The sequence below is a fragment of the Sarcophilus harrisii genome, chromosome 3 (genome assembly GCF_902635505.1).
Source record: "Sarcophilus harrisii chromosome 3, mSarHar1.11, whole genome shotgun sequence".
Lineage (NCBI taxonomy): Eukaryota > Metazoa > Chordata > Mammalia > Dasyuromorphia > Dasyuridae > Sarcophilus > Sarcophilus harrisii.
This window is the reverse complement of record NC_045428.1, coordinates 408,925,437-408,947,254: the sequence shown is the minus strand read 5'-3', so window position 1 is coordinate 408,947,254 and position 21,818 is coordinate 408,925,437. Positions and strand designations below refer to the sequence as shown.

Genomic DNA, 21,818 nt, shown 5'->3' with positions numbered 1-21,818 from the left:
CATGGAAGATGTATAAAGATATAATTAGAAGGAGCAAGAGAAGATTCAGAAAATGTAGAATAAGAACTGAAGGAAGATTGAATTTTATTTGTTAGTGCTAAACAATTCAGTATGTGGACGGAGATATTTGGATAGTTATTATCTTCAGAGAATTAAAGTAGGTGAAAGACTGTAATTTTGTTTTATAGAAGATAGTAGAAAAGGGTATCAAACTCTAGTCCTGATTATATCAAGGGTATGATGGTGAGTTTAATGAAGAGGATGAGAAGAAGATAGGAAGGAAGAAGAAGAAGGAAGAAAGGAAGGAAGGAAGGAAGGAAGGGGGAGGGAAAGAAGGTGAGAGGGAGGGAGAGAGGAAGGAAGGGAGAGAGGGAGGTGAAGATGGAGGGAGGGAGAAAAAGAAGAAGAGAGAAAGGGAAGAAGGAAGGAAAGGAGGTAGGGAGGAAGGAAGGGATGGAGGGAAGAAGGAAGGAAGGGAGGAAGAAAGGAAGGAAAGAAGGAAGGAAGGGGGAGAGAGAGGGAGAAGAAAGAGGGATTGAGAGAAGGGAAGGAAGGGAGGGAAAGAGGGAGGAAGGAAGAAAAAGGAGGGACAAAGAGAAGGAGGGAAGAAGGAAGCGAGAGAGGGAGGAAGGAAGGAAGGAATGGAGGGAAGAAGGAAGGGAGGGAGGAAAGAAGAAAGGAAGGGAGGGAGGGAAGAAGGAAGGAGAGGAGAGGAAGAAAGGGAGGAAGGAAGGAAGGAAGGAAGGAAGGAAGGAAGGAAGGAAAGAAGGAAGGAAGGAAGGAAGAAAGAAAGGAAGGGAGGGAGGGAAGAAGGGAGGAAGAGAGGGAGGGAGGAAGGAAGGAAGGAAGGGACAGAAGAAGGGAGGGAGAGAGGTTGGAAGGAATGAAAGAAGGAAGGGAGGGAGGGAGGGAGGAGGAATAGAAAAAGAATGGGAGGGAGGGAAGAAGGAGAGAGGAAGGGAGGAAGGGAGAGAGGGAGGGAGAAGAGGAGGAAAAGGAAGGAGGAAAGAAGGGAGGAAGGAAGGAAGAAAAGGAGGGAGGGAGGGAGGAAGGACTAGAAGAAGAAAGGGAAAGAAGGAAAAAGGGAGAGAGGAAGAAAGGGAGGAAGGGCGAAAGGGAGAAAGGGAGGGAGAAGGGGGAAAAGGACAGAGGAAGGGAGGGAGGGAAGAAAGAAGGAAAGAAAGGTGAGAGGGAGGGAGGAAAGGAGGAAGGAGGGAGAGAGAGGGAGGAAAGGAGGGAAAGAAGGAAAATAAACAGGGAGGAAGTAAGAGGGAAATGGAGCAACAAAAAGAGGAGAGAAGAAACAAGAAAAAAAATGAAAGAGGAAAAGAAAGAAGGAAAAGAAAAAAATGGAAGAAATCAGAGATCTTTATGGAAAGTCTCAGAGTACTTTCAATAACCACTTCAGATACCATATTTTGGTGCCCATAGCATAGGTTCCTTGCTCCTGTAATCGAATATTTTTTCTATTCGTAAAATATGAAGTGTAATTTTGTGTGTGTCTTTATGTGTACATAATTCTCTTCCCCTCTTCTCTCTTTTGCTTTTAATAGTCTCTGTTGAGCATCCGCGGCTCTCTTTTTTCTCCAAGACGCAACAGCCGAACGAGCATCTTCAGCTTCAGGGGTAGAGCGAAGGATATTGGTTCTGAAAATGACTTTGCCGATGACGAACACAGCACTTTTGAAGACAATGACAGTAGAAGAGACTCGCTGTTTGTTCCACATAGACACGGAGAACGGCGCCACAGTAACGTCAGTCAGGCGAGCCGGTCATCTCGGGTGCTGCCCATATTGCCCGTGAATGGAAAAATGCACAGCTCAGTGGATTGCAATGGCGTCGTTTCGCTGGTTGGTGGACCGTCAGCCCTGACGTCACCAACGGGGCAACTGTTGCCAGAGGTGATGATCATTAAAATTGTTATTCATAACAATGTAACCAAGCTGGGACTAACTCGGACATGAGTGGGTTTTCCCTCATTCTCTAGCAAGACGTATAGAATAGAATCCTAAATGTTTAGAATTGGACTAATCAAGCTTAGAAAGTTGCTTTTGAATTCATTGCTATATCTGTTTCTAATAAAAACCCTTCAGTATATAAATGGTATGGGTGCCGTCATGCCTGTTTTGTAGATAAAGAAAGAGCCTTGGAGAGGTAGCATGTGTAGTTAGTGCAGGGTCACAAAGCTGGGAGGGGCCAGATGCCGGAATTGAGTTTGGACCTCTCTGACGCCAAGATGATGCCTCGCTGACGCTCTCTTTCCATGATACCACTTTATTCGCTCCTCTTGGTTAGCGAAAGAAACCATAGCAGTGTAAAATTTGATCAGTGTAAATTAATTGATTTAAAGCCAGGAAAAATCAGAGCTTACAAAATAATTAGCTAGGTTAGCAAGCTGATTATTACTAATAATTAAATTTGTAACTTCCATGTACTAGAATGTTATTACTTAAGTACTATACTGAAATATGATCTACTATTATTTACAAATAAGGAATTATTTTGCACACATATAGCCCACTTCAACTCTGCATGGAGTTTCTATCATTTTGGAATTAAGTGATTAATATGTGTAATGGCATTTTTTTTTAAATTGCTACCACACTTTGTGGAGGTAGATAATTGAAGAGTCTGTATAGAGTAATGGAGAGAGCACTAGCCTTGGAATCAGGAAGATTTGAGTCTTTATTAGCTGAATGGCTCTGGGAAGGTATTGAGCTCTCTATGCCTTTGTTTCTCTATCAGTAAAATTAGAGGATTGAATGGTTCCTAAGACCCCTTCCAAGTCCAGATCTATGACCCCAGAATTGTTTTTCAAGCAGTTATTAAGCATCAGCAATTATAAAGCCCTGCTTCAGTTCTGGAAAAACAAAGACATATCAGTTCAACAAGAATTTATCAAGATTTTGCTTCATAGAAAGCAAAGAAACAGTACCTGCCCTCAAGCAGTTTATATTCTGATGAGTCATATAATTGATTGAATTTTTTGCAATTCCAGAATTATAATGTATTTCATGCATTTTTTAACTTATCCCAATTTATGCCACTGCAAAACAGTGCTAAAACAGAATTAAAATCATAAATCCAATTTTAAATTATCTCTTATATGAAGGAGTATCCAATCAAGGATAATAAAAATTAGTAGATTTTTTTCTTTAGATTTTCTACCTGGAACTTTTCCTTGCTATCAAATTTCAAATTTCCTGAAAAATAGAATTAAAAGTTGAGAAAATAAGTACTGGAAAAATCCAGAATTGATGAAGATGAATATAAGGCAATCTGTTTGGCCCTTTTCTATATAGCCATTTTGAAATTCTTTAGCTTACTACAGTGAGTGACAGGAAAATTATTGGGAAAGCAAACATAATCTTGATTGAAGACTAAAAGTCATTTACATTCATAAAATGAGGGTGTTGACTAAGCTATGAGTTAAGGAATTATTTCTTCATATACAATTTAAGACAAAACATTTAAAAGAAAGGCAGATTGGGGGCAGTTTTGAGGTGGTACTTGAAACTAGTCCCTATCTCTTATGGTCCTACTTCCTTCTCCAACTTTTGATGTCCACTGACTCAGATTGGAAATGGGGCTTAAAAGGTTATAATGCTGGAAGAAAAATTAGATGCCAGCATGACGTTTAAAAAAAAAAAAAGAAGAAGAAGAGGAAGAAACAAAACAAAGAAAGGTATTGGAGGGCTTTGGGAGACATAAGAAAGAAAAGAAGAATAGCAAGCAGACTAAGAGTGAGATAAGAGAATAGGTCCCCAGAGTACATGATAACGCAGAAAGGAATTTAATTTGTACATATTATATAGTTTGTTTAGAGATGAACTTTATATTGAGAATTATAAAGCAGTAGAATATATTGTGGAAGTTTTAGAATACATATATATGGATATACAAACACATATATTTCCAAATATATACACATTTATTACATATAAGTATGTACATATATAAGTACATACTTATGCCTATATATGTATACATGCATACATATACACACACCTGTGTGTTTACTCCCCAAATAAGGACAGATATTGAATAGGATGGTAGATATAGTTTTGCCTAGAAGTAAATAGGGGGACTAAGTGATTTTTCCATGATTCCTTTAATGCCATCATTTCCTTAAAAATTAAATTTCCTAGTTTCAAAGGCAAAATTTAAGCAGTGCTAAAAGACTTGAGGGACAATGTTAGCTAAAAGCATATTTCACGCATTATATCAGTGTTATTTATTTGCTTTTTAATTTTGCTTCTAAATTTTAAAAAAATTATGTGAAAATATTCTTACTTGGTATAGGTAAACATTGCCAAAGAAATGTCTGATCTAAAATGTGCACTTATTACCATCATATAGAAAAATATTAATGAAAATAATATTGTCTTTTTACCCAATGAGGAAAAAATTAATAGATGATCTTTATTCATGATGAACAGTAGACCTAGATTTGGATCTTTCTTTTTTTCTTTTTTTTGGTCTTTTTCTAAGTACTATTCACTTGATCCTTCAAAATAGATGTGTTGTCCATCTAGAGAATTTAATTTGGTATAGAATATTGCCTTCATTTTTATTAACAATATAAGCACCAAATTCATGTATTTGTCAAAATACATTATATAGAGAAAAAAAGCAAAAGAAGTCAACTATATATACTTATATGTCAAATATATGTCTCTATTGATATGTCTTTATTTTGAATATAATTTAGAATTTTAGAAGGGAAAGCATATTTTAGTTATCACTTCATTGTTGGGCAAACTTTAGGTCAACTATAGAATTTAGTTTAGTAGTACTTAGAAATGTTATCAAGTTAATGATTATATTCATTTTTTTCTTTTAATCATATTTTTATTTGTTAAATCTTTCCTAATTATATATAAAAAATAACATTCTTTTAAAAAAATTTTGACATCTAAATTTTTTGTCCTTTCCATCTTCTCCCTCCTAAGGAAGTTACTTGTCTTCCTTATACATGTGAAGTCATGCAAAACATATTTCCATATAGACTTTAAAAAACAAGAAAAATAAGATATTAAAATAATCTTCAATATGCATTCAGAATTCTTTAATGACTCTATTAGTAAAAGAAAATAGCTTTTTCTATGGGAATATTAATGGAAACCAATGTCAGCTTTATAAACCCCTTTTATAGTTTATACTGAATCAGAAAAAAGTCTTGTTTTCCTATAAATATCTATTAATTTGATACAAGACAATAAACCAAAAAGTAACAGTAAATTACCATATGTATACATCATAGTAGAGCTGAAAGAAACCTCAAAAATTCTTCTCACCTAGTCTTAGCTATTCCCCTATATTGACTGGCTTTCTATATTGACTGAAGTATACTTACTTCACAGATCCTCGTGAAAAACAAACTAAAAAGAAATAATTAAGAAAAAGCAAACTATTACATTTTAAATTGGATTATCATTAGAAGCATTTTTGTCTCTGTTAGTTCTGGAATTACCAGGCCAGTGCTTAATCTCTTCCCTTTTCATGTCTTCAGTGAGGACTAGCTGGGAACACCCCAAGAGATGAAAATCTGCTATATTTTTCTAAAGACTTTCCCAAAATGACATTGATTAGCCCTCTAGTAGTCCTTGATTTAACATCCTATATTAAAAATTCAAAACATCTTCCAAAAAGCCAGACTTAATGAAGTGTTGTGCTTTGAAAGAGTATAACATGCATTCTTTCTGTAATATGAACTGATGCATTAGTATTTAATTAATATTCCTGTGCTTGAGGATGATGGCTCCTTGATTTGGAATGTTCTTTTCAGGGTACCACTACAGAAACAGAAATAAGAAAGAGACGATCTAGTTCTTATCATGTGTCCATAGATTTGCTAGAAGACCCTTCTGGAAGGCAAAGAGCAATGAGTATAGCCAGTATACTGACCAACACAATGGAAGGTAAGTATTCAGTTTCATATCATAATTGCTGACAAAAATGCCCCATCCAACTGCTTTTGTGACTTCCCAGAAAAAAATATTTCCAAACTTGTTATTTCACATAATGCTTTGCCTCTTTCATCATTAGTATGTGCTCTCTGGTAAAGATTTCCTATTTTAGCCTCCAGGAAATTGCTGCATATTTCAGGTAAATATAAGTGCTTTGGGGTTTTGTTTTTGTCTTTTACCAGATGAGGTTCTAAAGCACTCATACATTTTTAGAATAATATGGAAAGCAGTTTAACAATGAATGTATTTTGAGGATGCTAACTAATAAAGTTATGTTCAACAGATGCAACTTGAGCTATGGACTCTCTGTTTTTTGCAAGAAATATAAGTCAATTCTCATGTAGGTAAGAATTTAAAGTTAGCCCAGTCTGAAATAAAGATTTCAAAACTAAAGAAATTTTCTTCTCCTTCCAGCTGTTTTAGAGCAGATAACTAAAGCGCATTTGATGCCTCTGTAGGTTATTCCACATCAAATATAGTATTTTCCTTAGAGGTTCATGTTTAATACCATTTTCATTTTATTCCATTTTGTAAGTGGACTCAAATTTTGTATCCTATTATTTTGGAAATACTTCTGTGTGCAATATGTCCTAAATTATGTGACCTTGTGGAGACAGATTGAGTTTTAAGAGTATGTGTGTATGAGTGTGTGTCTGTGTGTATGTATGTGTGTGTGTGTTTATGTATGTATTGTTGTTATAGTTAACTTAGTTTCTCACAATATCAAGTAGATTCTTATTGGATTTTTTTTCCCGTCTGAATGAAGACTCATTGAAATTTTAAGTGTCAGAATCCTAGAAGTCACAACCATAAAAATCCTAGAAGTGTAGCTATACAGTATTTATCACAGTCATGTAATTGATATGACAAGTCCCAGTTTTCTTAATGTCCTAATGCAGTAACAGAAATCTTTTCATTGATTTCTACTGGAATATTAAACTCTAGTACGTTCTTCCCCAACCTCGCCTGCCATTAGCTTGCACTCCTTCTCCTCCCCCAGCTGCCAGTAGCTTGCTCCTCCCTGTCCCTCCAGGTAAAGTCTTTTGAAGATTCTCTGGGCTTCTGCTCCTTGCCATAGCAAAACCACTGAGAGGAAGCTGCCAGTGGTTCTGCTACCGATGTCAGCAGCATGGCTGCTCCCTAAAGCAGGAAGTAGAGAAGGAGACAGGGTAAGTCAAAAATAATAGTAATACTTTGTACTTTCAATACTATTAATTTTCCACAAACATAAGAAGTGATTTAGAAAATAGCGCCTTAGGATTGGGCTCTTCTAATCATTAAAAGTTATAACTTTCAAAATGAATATACCAAGAACTCACTCAATCTGGAATCTATGGAGTGAAACATGGGATGGAAATAAGACCCGGGAATAGATTCAGTCATACATCCAATATTTGAGCTCAGAGAGTGAGCAGAATCCTGGATGAGGCACTGGGAGAGAGAAATTTAAATAAGAAACAACCTTACCTTCATGGAATTTGCAAGAGAGGTATAAGGCACAAACGCAGATGATTATATTGCAGAAGTGCTTTGGAAAGTTAGAAACAGTTAGCCAATAGTGACTTCTTTGTTCACATTTTTCTAAATGCAGAAACTTTTACTTTTTCCCAGTATTTGTTGGGAAGATTTAGTTTTGTGAATCTGTGACCTTTGGACTGATCACTAATTTTTTCATCCTGTTTCTATTAGTTATTTTTTTTTCTGTTTCCATTACCATAACATCCAAACTTTTCAAACTGAGGTTCCTAATAGGCTGTATGTCAGGAAACTTGTTGTCATCTCACTTCCATAGCCATAGTCTATACCTTTCTGGTTCCTCAGAAACAGTAGAATAATAATGTTATGTTCAGATTATCTGATTGTTTGAAAATGTTTACTTTCTATGTCTAACTTTGGGTTTGTTTACCTTTATTTTGTTGAATGGGACTTTGTTGATCTGACTTGCCTCCTCTTCTCCTTTCTTCCCCTGTTACTACAGTCAAGTCTTAATTATCCAGGATAATCAAAGAGTACAATAGCATGGTTGACACAAAAAGAGCAAACAATTTAAAAAAAAAAATAATAGCTTCAGTAGTTATCAAAACCATTTGGTACTGGCTAAGAAATAGAGTAGTAGATCAGTAAAATAGATTAGATTCACAGGACAAAATAGTCAAAGATTATCGTAATCTAGTGTTTGACAAATTGAAAGGCCCCAGCTTTTGGGATAAAAACTCATTATTTGAGTTCTGGGGAAATTGGAAACTAGTATTGCAGAAACTAGGCATTGATCCACACCTAACACCATATACCAACATAAGGTTGAAATAGATTCATGATTTAGACATAAAGAGTGTTATTATAAGCAAATCAGAAAAACAAAGGTTAGTTTACTTCTCAGGTATGGAAAAGGAAGAAATTTGTGGCCAAAAACGAACTGGAATTCATTATTGAACACAAAATAGATAATTTTGATTATATTAAGATAAAAAGGTTTTGTACAAACAAAACTAAAGAAGGAAAGATTAGAAGGAAAGCAATAAATTGGGAAAACATTTTTACCTCCAAAGGTTCTGATAAAGACTTCATTTCTAAAAGATATAGAGAACTGACTCAAATTTGTAAGAATTCAAGCCATTCTCCAGTTGATAAATGGTCAAAGGATATGAACAAACAATTTTCAGATGAAGAAATTAAAACCATTTCTAATCATATGCTCTGCAAATGAAGACAACTCTGAGATACCACTACACACCTCTCAGATTGGCTAAAATGACAGGAAAAGATAATGATGAATGTTGGAGTGGATGTGGGAAAACTGGGACACTAATACATTGTTGGTGGAGATGTGAACTGATTCAACCATTCTGGAGAGCAATTTGGAACTATGCCCAAAAGGCTATCAAACTGTGCACACCCTTTGATCCATCAATGTTTCTACAAACATCAATGTTTCCCAAAGAGATCTTGAATGAGAGAAAGAGACCCTCATGTGCAAAAATGTTTGTGGCAGCCCTTTTTGTATTGGCAAGAAACTGGAAAATGAGTGGATGCCCATTAGTTGGAGAATGGCTGAATAAATTTTGGTATATGAATCTTACAGAATATTATTGTTCTATTAGAACTGACCAGCAGGATGATTTCAGAGAGGCCTGGAGAGACTTACATGAACTGATGTTAAGTAAAATGAGCAGAACCAGGAGATCATTATATACGTCCATCAATTCTGATGGATGTGGCTCTCTTCAACAATGAAGATGATTCAGGCCAGTTTTAATGATCTTGTGATAAAGAGAGCCATCTGCACCCAGAGGACTGTGGGAACTGAGTGTAGATCACAATATAGCATTTTCACTCTTTTTGTTGTTTGCTTGCATTTTATTTTCTTTCTCATTTTCCTTTTTGATCTGATTTTTCTCATGCAGCAAGATAATTATTTTGTTTTTGTTTTTGGCTGAGGCAATTGGAGTTAAGTGACTTGCCAAGGGTCACACAGCCAGGAAGTGTTAATGGAACACAAGGTTTTGCAAGGATCAGTGTTGAAAAATTATCCATGCAGGTGTTTTGAAAATAAAAAGATTTATTAAAAAATAAAATAATAGCTTTTTATTTTCAAAATATATGCAAAGATGATTTTCAACATTTATCCTTGCAAAAACTTGTGTTCCAAGTTTTTGCTCCCTCTCTTTCCCTCTCCCCCTCCCCTAAACAACAAATACAATATATGTTAAACATGTGCATTTCTTCTATACATATTTACATAATTATCATGCTGCACAAGAAAAATCAGATCAAAAGAGGGAAAAAAAGAGAAAGAAAACAAAAAGCTAGCAAAATACCAACAAAAAAGGTGAAATGTGATCCATATTCAGTCCCCACAATCCTAAAAAGAGCAAACTATTAAAAAATTGTTTGATCTTAAAATGCATTTCATTATTTTGCTTTGGCTGAAACTAACTTTTGCTTGTTTTTCTTGAATATACATCAATTAGAGTATTAGAAAGTAAAGTAGAAGCATTTTGAATGGAAAAGATTAAATGTTTACTGTGGCTGATTCATTATATTGAGACATGGCTGTAGTTTATAGTCCTTTGCTGGTTGTATTGTTTTATATTTACTTTGTGGAATGTATTATACAAATATGATTTTATTCTAGTCCCAAATTTATCCGGTGTGAGGATAAACCAAACCTTCTCTGTATACGCAATTCTGGATTTTCATATTTGATCTTTTCTCTGTCTTCTACGAAATGTATCTTGTTTTACCAAATGAAAAGCAGATGGTGATTTTTGAGAATTTTAATAGCATATTAGGAAAAAAAGGTAATTGAAAGCATGCTAGAAAAGGATGATTTTGTTGCTTTCTGTTTTACTATGTGAATCAGCAATCATTATCGATAATGTGTCATGATCCATTGTACTTGAAAAATTTTTATAATAGTAAATGGAAATCCACCCATTAATCAATGTATAACATTAGTTTATCATTTGAATGCTAGAATGTGTCTATAAAATGAAAGCTGCATGTTTGATATCTGTAAGCTCTGTTACTGCTAACTCAGTTACTCACTGACTGTTAAAGATCACCACTTAAATATTTTTTGTTCATAGAATAAAACTGTGCATTAACAGCTTTGACATCTCAGAAGGCATTTAGTAATTCTAATGATCACAAACTTTATGTATTTAACAAATATTTATTAAATATCTAATGTATTGGGTACTAAAAGTATGGTGCTAGACACTAAAAAGTAGATTTACATTTATATAGAATTTGATTGTTACTTTAACATTAGTTATTTTAATTGAATCTGACAACAAAAAGTAAAGCAAATAATTCAATGCCCATCTCACAGATAAGAACAGTACATTAAGAACTTAAATGATTTGTCACAAATCACATAGCTAGTAAATCCAAAATCCAAAAAGCGCAACCCAAATTTACTCACTACAGATAGGTTTTTGTAAGACACCTGCAACGATATCTTTGGAAAACTCAAATTTAAATAAATGTAATTAGCACTAGTTAGTTAATTAGTTGTGACTCAATTGTCCTTTTTATGTTCTTATGCTTATAGTGAATTGGTTGATTAAGATTTTTAGTTAAGAATTTTAGTTTTGAATACAAACTATCAAAGTTGATAGAACATGAAATAAATTTGAGAATAGAGTGTATTTGGTAAGAGGCACTGATTTCAATTAAATTGTTAGAAATGATCACCTGTTACATATAGAAATTGGAGAAAATTAAAACTTAGACCTTCATCCCATTCAATTATTAGTCTGTTAACAAGCACATAAGTACTTGCTATGCTTCAGGCACTGTGCTTGACCCTAGTGATACAGAGTCAGAGAAACAGGTTTTATCGTTTTTGTTATTTTACAATATTTTAGCCATAAGTATGGTTACAGAGTCACCTCAAGCCTCTTCACTTCTGAGAACAGTCCCACACTATTTAGTTAATTCAGGTGACAAAGTTTTTCTTTAAAAGAAAATGGTTACAGTAGTTTCACAAAGAAAGATATATCTATCTTTATTCTCTCTGTATCTCAACAGATGTGATAAGAAAATTAATCTTGATTTTCTTTCAAATCCTCATTCTTAATAATCTCTCTCAAGACTCTTCATAAACATTTTTATACTATTTCTTGATAAAATAAGTTGAAATTTCCAACAAGAAAGATGTTTCCCCTCATCTTCTTTCTTTATGCCTTTTCTACAAAATCCTCATAATCCTGGTGAATCATATAATCCCACATTTTCCTTGAGTTCCTAGAAGGAAACACCTCATCTAATGACAGTTAAAACTAAAATGCCTGGCTTCTTGGCTTCTTAAAGAGAAAGCAATGGTTTTGATAGCCTTGGTGAGGTAGGTTTTTGAAACAGGTTTTACAAAGGCATATAGTAAGTATACACCAGGTAGCAGTTAAGGGGATAAGAAAAGGCTTCATGTAAAAGGTGGTATTTGAAGAGGGAGGAATCTTTTTAAAAATTCTATAAAGCAGAGGTGAAAACCATATCATATAATTTAAGAGATGATTAATGAGATAATTAATGCCCCAACAATCTATATTAATAATGGAGACATATAGACTTCTAAGTGCTTGATATTTCCATCATTTTTTGTGGTGTTAGCAATGAAATGTGAAAAGTACGTGTGTGGTGGGAGAGAGAGAGGTTTGGAAAGCTTAATGTGCAAATCCATTTTACAGACCTGATTTGTGGGTTTCTGACTTTGGCAGATATTGTCTTATTTTAAAGAACAAATAAGCATCTCTCATTTAAGAATCAGAGATTTCAGATCACTAGTGAAGTTTTAGCATAATTTCTGTGAATAAATGCTCCTTATGAGCAATAATCTTAAACAGAACATCCTGCACTTACCCATAACATAAATACTATATAGTTTCATTTTTTTTGTTCCAAAAATTGAAAATTATTTTCTGACAGTTGAAGATTGCAGGTGGAAATCATAAATTCTCCAACTTGGAACTTGCAAATTATATCAGATATTATTGACCCATCTGCACTACACATTAATATATGAGATTGACACAATATCTATCTTAATTCCAAATTGCTTTAATCTCATTGTCTGAAGTTTTAGTAGGTAAAATAGCCATATTATTGGCCCATCATTTCATTTTAGTTTTTTTCCCTTAAGTTTTAAACCAAAGGCAGTTTAACATGAAACATTTTGAGTACTATGCTTATGGATATTCTTCCTTTTTCTTCCAGAACTTGAAGAATCCAGACAGAAATGCCCACCATGTTGGTATAAATTTGCTAACACATGTTTGATCTGGGATTGCTGTGAACCATGGCTAAAAGTGAAGCACATCGTCAGTCTCATTGTGATGGACCCATTTGTTGACCTGGCAATTACCATCTGCATTGTCTTGAATACTCTATTCATGGCCATGGAACATTATCCTATGACTGAACAGTTTAGTGGGGTGCTTTATGTAGGAAACCTGGTAAGACTAATTACTTGAGTGTACCTTTTTACTTTAAAAGAAAATACTAATGCCCTACTAATTCCCATTATTTATTCTTTAGGTTCAAATAAAATTTGAGATTACTGTCATAGCTAAACAGTTATACTTGTGAGAGCAAAAAATGTTTAAAATTAAATTTAACTAAAATATATTTGCAAAGTCAAAGATTTTTAAATAACATACTCCTCAATTAGGAATGAAAGTAAATTGCCTCATAATTATATAGATAATTACTAATTTCTGAGGAAATAGTTATGTTACTAAAAATTCTTACAAAACTTAGGACATTTTCGTTAGAGCATATCTACATTTGCTTACAAAGTAAGACCTTCCCACATCTTATTCATTTAAGTTAAGTTTCAAAAGTCACCTGTTAGGCTCTGAAGGAGTAGGTGGGGGACAAAGAATCATATTATATGGATTCTTATTTCTATTCATTCTAAGAATATATGTTTTCTTAATTATAATTATGTTTTAAAAAAATGAAATGTATGATATTATGCTCATTATGGTGAGGATGTGGTCTCTGAACACAATAATTAGTTATTTACTGGTAGAATAAAAGTATATCAAAAAGAAGGCAGTTACTTATATAATGGGTCCATTAAATCTTCACATAACTCTAAACTTGACATTTGTGCATGTACATACATATAAATTAAAATAAAGTTATATGAACATATCATAAAATTTGACCATAATATAAATTAAGCTCCTAGTCTCTGAAATAACCACCTTCTTTCTTTAATATTACTAAATCTTTTTTTCTAAAAACTATATATTTCTAGGCTAAAGCTTATTGATTTTTTTAAATAAGTATTTTATACTGATATGATTAAGTTTCTTTAATGAAGACTAAACAGATAAATTTCAGTTTTAGCTAATTTTTTGTAGCATATGCAAATCTAACAGTATCAAGCTTAAAGTCAATGAAATCAACAAATCACTCCTACTATAACAGATTTTACTTAGAATTAAAGAAAGAACATTGTATTTATATTAATTTATGGTGCTAGCTGGGAAGGTAAAACTACAGAAAAGACAAATTACATGCTCAATTGTGAGATACTTGTAGTAAATACAATAGAAGTTCAAAGAAAGTGTGAATTGAAGTAGTAGGTGAATTCATTTAGGAGTTATTTCAGGACAAATAGATATAGATAAATTTGGATTTATTCGTTCATCTCTTCAACAAATATTAATTGAAATTTACTATTTATAAGCCACTAAGCTAGATGTCCTGTGGCCATTTAATAAAGAAAAGTAAGTTATGATTTGTGCTCTCAAGAAGCTTATGATTTGACAAAGATGATGATAAAAGAAAAATGCTATAATAAAGGATAATTATAAATTCTATGAGAGAAGGATATAAACAATATGGTAGAGGTCAAAGATGGGAGAGAGAATAGCTGGCTATAGTGATAAAAGAGGTTTAGTGGAGAAAATAACTTTTGAACTGAACATGGAAGAACAGGGAAAATTTTAACAAGTAGACTACACATTGAAGGAAATGGAGCGAATGAAAAAAAAGGAAAAAGACAAGTACTGTGGGCTAATACAATGAAATAGTCATCTGGTCAAAGGTTAGGCTATCGTCATGTAATTCTCATGTACATATCAGGATTATATAAATCCCTTTTTTTTTTTTAAATCAAGGTGATTGTGGTGGTCATAAATAATTTGTTGTGATGTGGTGGTGGTCATAAATAATTTAATTTATCTATTTTATTTGTATAGCAAATTTTAGTCTATAAAGCCTTTTGTATGGGTAATAACTTAATAATTTGCATTTTGTCTCCCTAAAAATGAAGGATTCTTGGAGTTTCTGTCATAGGAGAAAGTGTAATTTTCTGGACTCTCGGGCAAATCTTGTTCTGGTCTTGCTCATGATAAAATTGCATATATTGTTAAAATTTATATACATACATATTCAGCTTTTTAAAAAAAATCATTTATTATGAGGCCTATGGATTCACAATGAGTTATTTTTAATAGTATTTTATTTTGCCAAAGACATGCAAAGATAGTTTTCAAAATTCACTTTTGCAAAACCTTGTGTCCCACACTCTCTTTCTCCCCCATCCCTTAGACAGCAAGCAATCCAATATAGGTTAAGTATGTGTATAAATTATATTTAGTATATATGTTTGCTATATTTTAAAATCATCAGATTAAAGTAATTACAGGACATAAAGCAGTGAAAATATGGTATGACCAAAATGTTGTAGGGGCTGGTGGAGTCTAGAGTTAAGAAGATCTTACTTCAAACCCAACCTCAGACATTTATTAGCTATAGGACCCTGTGCAAGTCATTTAGCTGCTGTCTGTCTCAGTTTCCTCATCTGTAAAATTAGAATAATAACAACACCCACTTCCCAGGATTGGTGTGAGAATCAAATGTGATAATAATATTAAACCCCTCAGTATGATGTTTTGCATGTAGTAAACACTATATAAATGTGAGCTATTTATCATCATCATGATCATTATTATTTTATTATAACAAAAATATACCTCTCATGAATCATTGAATTACATAATCTTAAAGTTGTAAGAAATCATGGAACTGTCTAATCAAACTTCTGCCTAAACAAGAATCCTCTTTACACCATAGCCACTGAGTGGTAATTCAGCCTTTCCTTGAGAATCTCTAGCGAGTAGGCAACCCACAGTCCTCTGAAGCAATCCACTATATTTTTGGACAGCTCTTGAAAGAAAGTTTTCTTTTTTATCAAGCCTTGATCTGCCTCTCTGCAACTTCCTTGTCTAGGTCTGTCCTCTGGAATAAAAAGAACAATTCAAATTTCTTTTCCAAATGATAGCCCTTCAAATAGCTGAATGCATAGTCATGTAACCCTTAAATCTTCTTTTTTCCAGACTAAATACACCTAGTTTCTCAATACTACTTGTATGGTACAATCTTAAGGCCCTTCACTGTAGTGTTTACCTTATTCTGGATGTTCTCAAGTTTTTCAGAATTCTTCTGAAAATAGCTCCAGAACTAAAGATAATACTCTTGATCTTATATAACAACATAACATAGTGTGATTGTTACCTCCCTAATTCATGATGAGCTTTATCACTACTAAAACATCTATGTCTTTTTTTTTTTCCTTCTCATTTTTTTTTTTTAATTAAGGCTTTTTATTTTCAAAACACATGCATGGTTAATCCTCAGCATTCACCCCTGTACAGCCCAGTGTTTGAAATTTCTTCTCTCTCTTCTTTCCACCCCTTCCCCTAGACAGCAAGCAATTCAATATGTTAATTACATGCAATTCCTCCATTCATATTTATCTATATTTTTTTTCCAAACTACTATAATAGACATATTTTTTACCTTATTCTTTTAAGCCAATTTCTTGAATTCATCTGTAGTACTTAACAGTTTTTTGCCGTTAAAAGTTCATCAACTGTGTAATGTTTTTCTTTTTCTAGTCTGATATCTCTTTACCAGTTTTATGAAACTTTTCAGAAATCACTGATAAGGGCTCAGCAGTCACATCCACAAGTTCTTGCATTTCCCTAAGGATATGTAATTTGAGACTGGTAATTTGATCTTACTAAGAAGATCCTGATGCTTAGTTATTGTTTCCTGACTCATTTTTGGATCCTATCCTCAATCAGGAATATTTGCTCATTCTTTTCTAGTAGAAATTGTGTAATTATATAGTATATAGTCTATAAGCTATCCTATATTTTACATTCCAGTACATCCATCCATATGATATTTATTATTTAGATAAAGATATAACTATAGTTATCATGATAGCTTTATTCAGAGATATTGAAATATTATATAATTTCATCCATATTTTGATGCAATATAAATATTATTAATATCAATAAAATGGATTGCCACATCTATAGAGTATATTTATAACACTTTTTTTTAGAATCAGCAAAATACATACCATGTCTTAAACCATCTTCATCCTAGGTTTTTAATAGTGTCTGTTTTACAGATGACAATACCAAGCAAACATATTTCTTCAGATTGCCCAATTCATGAATAAGTTGTATCTACATTGTTTCCAAAGCAGCTAGAAGTTAAATCAGTCATAAAACAGTCCCCAGTTCATTGGGGAGAGAAAGAATCCATTGATTATAGGATAATAAGGTCACAAATTTAGAGTTGGAAAAAAATAGATTTAAAACCAAAAAGTTCCTTGGACATAATGGAGTCTAGCTTTCTGTTACAGATTAGGGGCACAGAGAAATTATGTGATTTGTACAAGCTATACAAGTAGAAAATAGTGTAGTCTAAAATCTAATCCGTTTTTCTGACTAGTAATCTAATGATCTTTTACTTAAATATACTTCCTTTAGACTAGAATTGGGAATCACAGGATTTGGACTAGTACTACAAAAGCTAAGATTATGGTTTAAAGTACCCATTAGTTTTGACAGAAACAAAATGAAAACTAATTTTAATCATCCCTCACAAATGTCCAGGTCCATGGACCAGACTACAGGTCCAGCACTATGGTCACTGAGCAATCTATCTTTCAAGATAGTACTGAAAACATCAGAAGTTCATGCATATATAATAAGTTCAATAAATCAACCATTTAATAATCAATGTGCTGTCTACTCTACTAGGACCTGGGAATACAAATAGAAAAATATAATTTACATTCTGGTAGAATACAAACATTCTCATGGAGAAATAAATACAGAATATGTACATAAAATAAAAATACAGGAATAGCAAACCCTATGCATTGAGAATATCAGGAAAAATCTTTGAAAGGAGGTGGTACTTGAGTTTTTTTGAAGGAAGCCATTGATTCCAAAGGTGAAGGTGAAATGAGGTGAAAGAGCATATATGACAGAGTATTCTGATATGGGGGAAAAGTTGAGCAGAATCACAGAAGCCTAACATAAAATGTCATATGTGGGACACAGCTAATCAGTTGGTTTGGCTGTGTTACAGTGCATGTGAAGAGAATGAGATAGAGTCAGCATGGAAATTTAGACTGGAGCAGATTGTAAAGGATTTAAGTAGCAAACAAAAGGAAAATAAAAAGATTGACATGCAGCAGTGAGGGCATAGTGGAGATGGGATAACATACATTTTAGTTCACTCACTCAACAAGGATATTTGATTTTCTTGAGAAATATTCAGTACATAAGAATAAACAGCAAGAGCTGGAATAGTGAAGTAAACAGGATTGAGATTTGGAAAAGGTTCTTAGTGACTGATCAGTGATATCAGAGTCTCAAGGTTAGAGGACAGTGAAAAGTTAAACTGCTTAAGTAAAAGATTGAGATTTTCAATTAATTGACAAATATTTATTAAGGAACTACTATGTACCAGGCATTGTAATTAGTCATGGGGATATAGGTAGAAAGAATAAAATAATACTTGCTCACAGCAAATTTACATTCTAATGAGAAAGAGACAATTATGTGTAGAATATATTCAGCACAAACATAGAGTTAATAAATATATGTACTCACCAATTTGCATGTCAGGAGGAAGGACATTAGCATTTGGGGGAATCAGAAGAGCTTTCATGCCATAGATCATACCTAAAATGAAAATTAAATTTAAAGAATTATGAAACAGAGGAAAGAAAAGCATGTATTCTAGGTAAATGGGATGATCAATTCAGAGTCACAGAGTAAAGAGTTGGAATCTTGCATGTGGAACAAAGACAAGTCCAGTCCATCAAGAAGGAGTAATATTCAAAGAGGCTGGAAAGATAAATTAAGAATAGATTAGGTGGGGTTTTAAAAACCAAACAAAAGAATTTATTTTATTCTCAAGGCAATAGGCATTCTCTTGAATGAGCAGGGAAGGGAGAAGTAAAGGGTTGAATTACTATTTTTAAAATTACCTTAAGAAAAATTATTTTGCCTGCAAAGTATTAGAGGTAATGGAATAGTGAGGGTCTTAGGACAGGGAGAATAATGAGAAAACTGCTGGAAACATCTTGGCCAGAGGTGATGAGGATCCATTCAAGGATAGTAGCTGTGTGAATAAAGAGAAGGGATCAATGTGAGAGATGTCAAAACGAAAATGGTAAAATTTAGCAGCAGAAATATTTGGGATGAATAAGAGTGAGGAATCCAAGATAATAGTGACACTATGAACCTGAAAAACTGAAAATATAGTGAAGCCTTCAACAATAAAACTGGGGATCAAAGGGAGGCAATCTAAATGTTAGGGAAATGAAGGGACAAGGCATCATGGCTTAGCAGAAAAAAAGTTAGATTCCTAGTAAGAATATTTGGGTATGCATTCTGGAGTTGCTATTTTTGTGACTTTAGACAAATTACATTTCTGGGATTCAGTTTCTTATTTCTTTAAAATGAAGTAGTTCATCCAGACCATATCTAAAGTCCCTTCTTCAAAATCTTTTGATTTTTTTTTTTTTAATGATTGATGAGAACTGAAGTACTATGCAGAGATTCAGTTACAAAAGAAGTGAGGGTACAAAGTGTGGACGTAGTGAAAGTAGAATTGAGATCCAAGGGAGAAACTCAGTTACCAGAGTACTAAAGCAACAGATTCAGAGAAGAATTAGTAGCAAGTCCTAAGCCAGTGAGCTTTGATGGAACTCTCATATTTTGCTTCCTGGAAAGAGGAGACTCCAGAATATGGGACAAAACTGAATTTTAAGCTTGAGTCCAACTTTCAGATTTAATAGGCTATATCCTATATAGGATATAGGTCTATCTTCCCATAATTCCTCTGGCAAAGTACCATAGGCAAAGTAATGGGCCCAGGATCTGCTCAAAACTGCATATTTAGCTAAAGAATATGGAGTAATAAACACTTATCTGTTCACAGAATCCTACAAAAACTCCGTCTTACTTGATTAACAATACTTTCTTTAAAAACACATCCTGACTCCTCCCCTATTTTTACCTTGCTCTCCATGCAAATAAACTGTAACTGCTGACTTGACGCCTAAAATTTCAGTATATCAATTCTCTCAACTTTTACTGATTACCAAACTCAGAGTCTGATCCATTTTGCTTTTACATAAATAAAATCTTTTGTGACTGTAAGAGAATCTCTTTGAATTCTTTCAAACCACCTATGAATCCTGACTATTGGAAACATCTCAAGAATTTGAGGGTGCTTCCTCCATTATCATTGCCTTTTTATTACCATTATGTTTAATTGAATTTAGGACTACCCTTAGGACATTGTCAACTTGCAGATTTTGTTTAAGAAGGGTATTCTAACTAACTCTAATTAAGAAGGGTATTCTAACTAGTTCTAAATAGAATCAAAGTAGGACTTCTTTGTTCTTTCCCTCTGGTACTTGTAATCTCTAACAGTTTTCACTGGTGCCTTTATTATTTTTCACAGAATTAAAAATTGATGAAGCTTGAGTAATCTTGTAGCAGAAGTTGAATCTTTTTATTGATTTCAAGACACAAAAGAAAATGTCCTTCATAAAACAATTAGGGAGATCAGAGTTGAAGCACCTACAGGGATCTTTCCTCTTATACTAATAAAGTTCAGAATTTTCAGAATGAAAGTTTCCTTATTGTTTGGAAAGGATTCAGGAAAGAAATCAAACTAGTAGGGACTATGTGAAACCCAGCAATATTAACCTTAACAAGTTTAAAGGCATCACAGCTTGAAGGATCTCCCATTTTTTGAGGAATTATGCATTCATTTGGATTTGTTTTCTATAGAGCACGAAGATTACCTGTGCATAGACTCAATCTCTTGGTGTGCAAAGAAGTCCTTATTCATTGGTATTCCATACTCTCCTCAAAGTCCTACTCCAACACTTCATTGTAGCACAAAGGGAATTTTCAGTTATTGAAGACTATTCCTATGACATGAAGAACTGCGTGTTTCCTTTATGTTGGTATAGTTTTCTGTATGTCATTGGCAACAGAATATGTCTGCTTTCCAAGGAATACTAGCCTTGCCCAGTATAGATAGGGACTTCAGTATTAGCCTGGTTACCTGAAGATGAGTTATATCAGGGGTTCTCAAACTACACCTGCTGGCCAGATGCAGCAGCTGAGGACGTTTATCCCCCTCACCCAGGGCTATGAAGTTTCTTTATTTAAGGCCCACAAAACAAAGTTTTTGTTTTTACTATAGTCCAGCCCTCCAACAGTCTGAGGCACAGTGACTTTGAGGACCCCTGATATATGATTAGAGTAACCCAAGGGTAACCAACAAAGAAAAATACAAAAGGGCTCTTAGTCCTATGTAGTCCCTTCCTATGCAGTAACAGTGGCCAAGCAGTACAAAAGGGGGTAAAGGGTCATAAACATTAATGCAGTTGTTAGTGTATGAAGTATAAAAATCTTGTGCAGTGATTAATAAGTGGACTTTTTATTGAAGGAAATGAATCATATCAATCTTGACATTCTTTCTCTAAAAACCAGAAAACAAAAGGAAATTGAAAGTCAGTAAAAGAATGGCTGAAAGATTCTCCTTAGAGAGGTAAATGCAGGAGCTACTTTTATCATGTATCCAGATATCATTTTTCAAGATATTTAGTTATCCCATATTACAATGTTTTTGATAAATATTTGGAAACAAAAAAGACACCATGAAAATAATTGCAATCTATGTACCAATAGCTGTTGAAGAAGATAGGAAAAGAAAATCTTTAGGAATGCCTTCCAAATTGAATCAGTATATACTTTCATGATGTCAGTACATGTATGATAATGAGGAAAATTATGTTAGAGCATGGGGTTCAGGAATAAGGAACAATAGAATCCAAAAGGCTATATATACTGTAGAAAAGAACCTTGTCTATATACTATAAATAGTTTCTTCAAAAAATTGAGGTGTTGAACATGACAAACATCAAAAAAGGCAAATTAATTATATTTTAACAGACTAAAAATGACTGAGATGTGAGTTGTTACTGATTGGATG

At 33.5% G+C, this 21,818-nt stretch overlaps 1 protein-coding gene across 7 annotated transcripts in view; it reads left to right on the top strand.

Annotated features, from left to right (window-relative positions):
• The window catches only part of SCN2A (sodium voltage-gated channel alpha subunit 2), a 150,935-nt gene that overhangs the window by 66,693 nt on the left and 62,424 nt on the right, over nt 1–21,818 (top strand). For all 7 annotated transcript variants that reach the window (XM_031960548.1, XM_031960552.1, XM_031960550.1 and 4 more), the window contains 3 exons: nt 1,554–1,901; nt 5,789–5,921; nt 12,687–12,925. In XM_031960548.1, coding sequence (XP_031816408.1) covers nt 1,554–1,901; nt 5,789–5,921; nt 12,687–12,925 — 720 coding nt within the window. The remainder of the gene's footprint in view (nt 1–1,553; nt 1,902–5,788; nt 5,922–12,686; nt 12,926–21,818) is intronic.